This window comes from Centruroides vittatus, unplaced genomic scaffold, assembly GCF_030686945.1.
Source record: "Centruroides vittatus isolate TY-2023 unplaced genomic scaffold, ASM3068694v2 contig_82, whole genome shotgun sequence".
Classification (NCBI taxonomy): Eukaryota; Metazoa; Arthropoda; class Arachnida; order Scorpiones; family Buthidae; genus Centruroides; species Centruroides vittatus.
Genome location: NW_027122533.1, coordinates 527,119 through 533,118, shown reverse-complemented (window position 1 = coordinate 533,118; position 6,000 = coordinate 527,119). Strand labels below are relative to the sequence as shown.

Here is a 6,000-nt window from a genome sequence, read left to right as displayed (position 1 = left end):
TTTCAAAATGATGCAAAGATAATTTTTATTGTGTTTCCTCCTTAGTCCAAACGAAACAAACCTTAATTATCAAACTGCCAACAAACCAGTTGGTTAGGTACTCAAGATTGCAATATATAACAACACCGTCACTACTGATCGGTGATTCTTCCCTCCTTTGTTTCCGACGAGTCTGTCAAAATCTGGAAGCATGGATTACAATTCATTTCGAGGGCGAAATGTCACAACTTCTTCATACACGAGTTCTTGAGAAAAGAAAATAAATTAATGTTAGTTAGGAAATCAATAAATTTAGCAACTTTTTGTTAATTAAAAACGACAATTTTGTAAGGACAAAATTCTTTTCTAGAATGAATTTACAGATGCAAATGATTACAATTTAATGTATGTAATTGTACTGTAAACAAATGTTCTCGTTCCAAAAACCGCACAAAATCATAATTTAATAAATACATTTTCGGACGTAAGACTTTGTAAATCTTACATCCAAAAATTTATTTCTATAGCATTAGGAATGGAGAAGAAATGGAAAAAAGAAATGATTAAAAAATTCATATTATAAAGGAGATTCATCTTTGAAAGAAAGAAAGAAGTCAAAAAGAATTATCAGAGTTAAAGCTACTACTTCCTATACTAAAACTGGAATGGAGCACAAGAATAAAAATCTGCATATGAAAGGCATGATTATTGGATATTTAAAAATCAATGAATGTTGTCATTACTTCTTGATACAGAAATGTCCTAAATTTGTAAAGATATTCTTAATTATAAATTATGTTTATGGGTATAATTAACCACAAATCAAGCTGTGTGTATGAATCAAAATCATTCCATCAACCTTAACACAACCTGAGTCAGCCTGCCACTTCAGGAGACCCAGGCTCAAATCCAGGTTGAGACTTGAAAAACTCTTATGGGCAGTGCTCAGGATACATCAGGACCCATGTTCACAATCAGGCCAAACAGATGGTGGGAATGGAAAAAGTTCTCACAAGGCAAAATGAGTTAAAGATTTGCAATGAATTATAAAAGTTTGTAATGGATTTGAATTCAGAATTCCAAGATGAAAAATCAAGCTTATTATGCAGTTACTTAGCCAACCTTTTGTTGGATCATCCTGAGATAAAGTTCACAAACAACACAAAACAATTGTTATAAGATTAGTTTAGCTATATTTCAGTAAATGTTTGAATTTTTAAATTTCCACTTACGTTTCCATTCGGCAACAGAAAGATCTTTGTCTTCAAATGACTGGTCATAAGGTTCTGCAACTGGTTCGTCATTTGGATCGGCATATTTTGCAAAGTAAGCATGTGCCAGAGCTTCTGTTGCTGTCGGTCTTCTCTCTGCATCAAATTCCAACATCTTTTCCAAGAGATCAATTGCTAAATATAGAAATCAGAAATTTTACATAGGTTTTCATATATTAATATTATCAGATTGTTTCCTAGTACTTCCATTACTATGTAGTAATCTCTAAATCATTTTTTTTTCTGATTTCTTCTGTTTTATCTATCTTTTAGTGTTACTTTAATGACAAAGAAACACAGTCAAACTTCAATTTATTTAATTTTACTCCATTTTTCTCCTTTAAACACGGCACTAGATAGAGTATGACACTAAAATAAACTAAAACATATCAAAGCCTTGAGTTCATTCTGAACACATGCAAACAGCACCATATGGTGGCATGTGTAAAACACATCAAGAGTAACAGTTAGTGACTAAGGTTTAGAGCATAATAGTAGGTTGCAGTTCAATTCTGTGAAACAGAAAGGTGTGTTGTTCTATAGTATTCCAATTATATAACATTGCAATTATACAGCATCAAGGCCATAAGACAGAACAATCTTGGCAACAAATGATATAGGTTGCCTGAATCAAAAAAAAATTAACTGAGGACACTGTGACAAACTATACGCATGTATGTGAAAAGTAATATACTGTATATATATATATAAATTATACATTACTTTCCGAGTACTAGCTAACAATTTCATATAGCTTCAAATAACTGTACTCATAACTCATTCTATTGATGCAATAAAGCTGTGTAATACTTTGCAGCAAACTAGATAGCACACTGATTAACCTTTATTACAATGCAGAAATTAAATTGTAAAACCCTCAAAATGTGTGAACACTTAAGCAATTATAACAATTTGAATGCTAGCTATTTTAAGTATACAGGTTGATTAATTTATTTTACAAGGTTTGTTAAAAGTTACATACAATAATTAACATGATACACACAAAATGAAAATATACAAGAAATCATAGTGTAAGGATGTACTGTGTAAATTGTCACCACCTGATAGCTAATTTGCCAGGAAACCAAACCAGGAAAGTTCTGCAAGTATAAACTATGTTTGTGAGTGCCAATAGATTTAGACTTGAAACACCTTTACAAATTTTCCTGTTTATTGCTACAAAAAAAACTGTTGCTTACATATAATCTCTCATCATCTTCAGTATTTGTCCCATGAAGATGGTCTTTGTGATCTGGAGTATAGTTCATAACTATGTAACAAGTTTGTATGATGCTGGGCCAAGCGTGGATTTGTTGACAAGGTAGATATAAGGGGTCACTTAGTTCTTAAAGCATCGATGATACACAGTTCAAGAAGAAGAACAGTTCTTGAAATGAAAGGTTGGAGAAGTGTGGTATTAAAAGAACAGTCAAAGAAATGCACTATGACCTTGAGATATGAATTTACACAAATTTTAGCCACACACCAAACAATTTAATTGATCCTTAATCCTTTTCTTTTCTCCCGATTGGTCCCTTCTTTGTCTTCAGATAGAATGAGACCCGATCGGGGTACAAAAAAGGTTGAATCTCTACGTTAACCCATCACTGCATCTCAAGCTTGGACAACGGAATGTTTAAACAAATTCTGGAATATTTGCTTGTATTTATAAAAGTTTTGTTTTCTCTCCTGTCAAAAATTTCTATAAGACATTGTGTGATAATTATTTATTGATAAAAATATTTTATAGCACTTTGAGTTTGCCGTAATTTCATCCTATTTATGAGCATCCAAGCCAAAGTTCATCTTCCCAGTTCAACATGTGAACTTGGGTCGTCCAATGCATCTATTTTTTTAAACTTTGCATTGTGTTTATCTTACAAAATTCCTTTCCAAAGTGAAAAGCTTTTAAATAAAATTTATTGAGGGGTTCGGACCTCATCTGGAACCTCACAATAGTAAAGGTTAAATACAAGACACAATTCAATCAAAACATCAGCATTACATTCTAATGTTGATAAGTATTATCCATTGTTTCAAAATACTCAAAATATATTTATACTTTCAGTTGTAATGTTAACAGTTCACACTGTGTGAAAGCAGAGTTAAACTTTTTCTTATGAAATAGGTTTAATACATTAATCAAATATGAAACATACCATCTGGATTTGCTCCTCTAAAAACTTCCTTAAAATCCTTCTTCAGAATTACTGGTAAAGATCTTATGTAATTTCTCGCCTGAAATGAAATATTTGAATTATAAATTAAACATTAAATTTTAATACATTTTAAATGTCAGTTTAAATAATTTCAAAGAATAACTGTAAAAATTATTTTTTAATATGCAAAACCTTTTAAATTCACAAATATAAAGATATTAAAAAGAAACTAACACACAAAAAACACTGATTTGTGCTAAACTACAATCACGTTGTTTACCTGGTGTAACAAAATTTAGATATGTGATAGAAGCCACCTTTAATTCCAATAGGACCTCCTAACCTTTCTTGAATATACTGTAGACTTTCATTAGCATTGATCCCATTTAGTGTTAATCTCTCTTCAGTCCTTTATTACAGATAGTATTCAATTATTTAACATAGGTTAATATTAAAATTGGGCAAATAAATTGGATTTTTTTAAAAACCTGTAGCCTATATGGATACTTTTACAATTGCCAAAATTGCATTATACAGTAGACTCTCAATAAGTTAATCTTCCTTAACTTAAATTTTATTTTTGTCCTGAGTTAACTCTTAAAAGTGTGCTAAAGTAAGGGCAGTTGAAAGACGAGTAATCATCTTTTCACTGTCCATATGTAAGAGGATAGTCCATTAATTGGGTGAAAACATTAGCATGCCCTTTTTTAAGAAATCCCACAGTTACAGTGCATTAAGTAATTTATCTTGATTATCACAGTGGCTGGTACATCTTTCTTATCTCCTATAAATTCAATGCCTTCTGCCTTTCTAGAAGTTGAAATGGTTTTGAGATCTCATTTCACTAACTTGAAATTTAATATCTGGAAACTATTTTATGTTTAATTATGTGAACTTTCTTTCCATTTTCAAGAGAAGGGATAATGATATCACATCCTGTTTTGATATGTAAAAGGTTTTCCCAATAGGAATGGAGTGATAGAACTTTAAAAATTGATTGCAGCCATATTTGAATGACTGATTGTCAATTTTTTACTGATGTCAAGTTGTCCAGAAATTTGAAATAACCAGTCTAGGGGTGGACCGGCCTGTATGTCATTGAAACATTTGTATGATTGAAAATATTGCTGCTGTATGGAAAAGTATGAGTGAAGATCAAGATCTCTAAATTCCTTGTCATGCACAAGAACTTAGGCTTCATCAGACCTCAACTTAGAAAACTTTCTATAAAGATTTAGGTCTTTTTCTTTATAAGATTCAATTGACCCAGGAACTGAAGCCAAATGACCATTTATAGTATCAACAATTGCTGACTGGACCCTAGAGCAGTTGAAAATTGATTCCAATTTTGCAAAAAAATCAATCTTTAGTGATAAAGCTCATTTTTGGTTAAACAGCTTTGTAAATAAGAAAAAATTGTTGTATTGGGGTGAGCCTAACCCATAAGTTTCAGCAGCATCTTTTACACTCTGAAAAAGCTACTGTTTGATATGGATTTTGGCCTGGTACCATCACTGGATCTTATTTCTTTCAAATTGAAGCCAGAGCTGCACTCATAGTCAATGGCAAGCAGCATAAGTCAATGATAATTGGTTTTTTAACCCAGCTTAGATGATATGGACTTAAGTAACATGTGGTTCCAGCAAGATGACACTGTGTGTCAAACATTGTGCAAAATAGTCAACTTAATGAAGTTTTAAACTTATTCTTCAATATTTTGTGAAATGAGGAATCAATTATCCATAAAGATTGTGTGATTCAACATCTTTAGATTATTTTTTGTGGGGATAGGTTGCCTATAAATCACAAACAGTTACATACCTCAAGGACAACATTAAGCATCATAAAGCCCCACTTACATGAGAAAATATGACCTACTTGAACCTTTAACTGGTGCGTACAAAGTTTAATCATCCAAAACTAACTTTTTCCTAACCCCTTCTGGGTTCTTCTGGTAAATCAACTGGATCAAACTCGAATACGAAAATTTGAACTAAGCCGAATGATGTTATGTTTCGAATGTCCGGTTTGTTTGTGTATTCTGTCACATGACGTGTTCGAAAGTGTTCAAATTTAATCATCAACCTCCAAACAGTAGTGAATGCTAGGTCAAAATACATAAAATACGCGTGTGAGAGATAAACCATTGCTAATAATCTCACACGTTCCCAAGGTTAATCTTTACCAAAAAGTTAAGAGTAGAATGCTATCTCTCCGTATGTAGTAAGGCCTGCCATGCCATGGAAAGGCCAATCTCATTCCTTGTATTAATGCATGTGGATGTGCTATAAGCCTTAAAAATTTCCATCTCTTCTAACCATTTTAGGTGGTCAATGTGTGGTGTGGTAACAATTAATTGTGCTCTTGTGAAGTCCGCCAGAATTTCGGGGTTGGTGGCGTAAGTAGAGAGTGAGGTGGTGCATTTATTGCATTGTATATTGGAGATATGCTCCTTTAACCTAACCCCCAATAAACATTTAGTCAATTCTATGTATATCAAATCTATTAAACTGGTTATCCCTAAGATGCCTGGGAGTCTCTCCATACCGGATTGGTCTTTTCTGTTACGTAAGATGTCGACTGGAGTAGGG

At 32.4% G+C, this 6,000-nt stretch overlaps 1 protein-coding gene across 2 annotated transcripts in view; it reads right to left on the bottom strand.

The window, feature by feature from the left end:
* Positions 1-6,000, bottom strand: part of LOC136982311 (mitogen-activated protein kinase 14-like) — a 43,501-nt gene continuing 37,501 nt past the window's right edge. For both annotated transcript variants that reach the window (XM_067278791.1, XM_067278790.1), the window contains exons 10-12: positions 3,410-3,488; positions 1,212-1,385; positions 1-245 (exon numbers count right to left, since the gene is read on the bottom strand). In XM_067278791.1, coding sequence (XP_067134892.1) covers positions 196-245; positions 1,212-1,385; positions 3,410-3,488 — 303 coding nt within the window. In that variant the 3' untranslated portion in view covers positions 1-195. The remainder of the gene's footprint in view (positions 246-1,211; positions 1,386-3,409; positions 3,489-6,000) is intronic.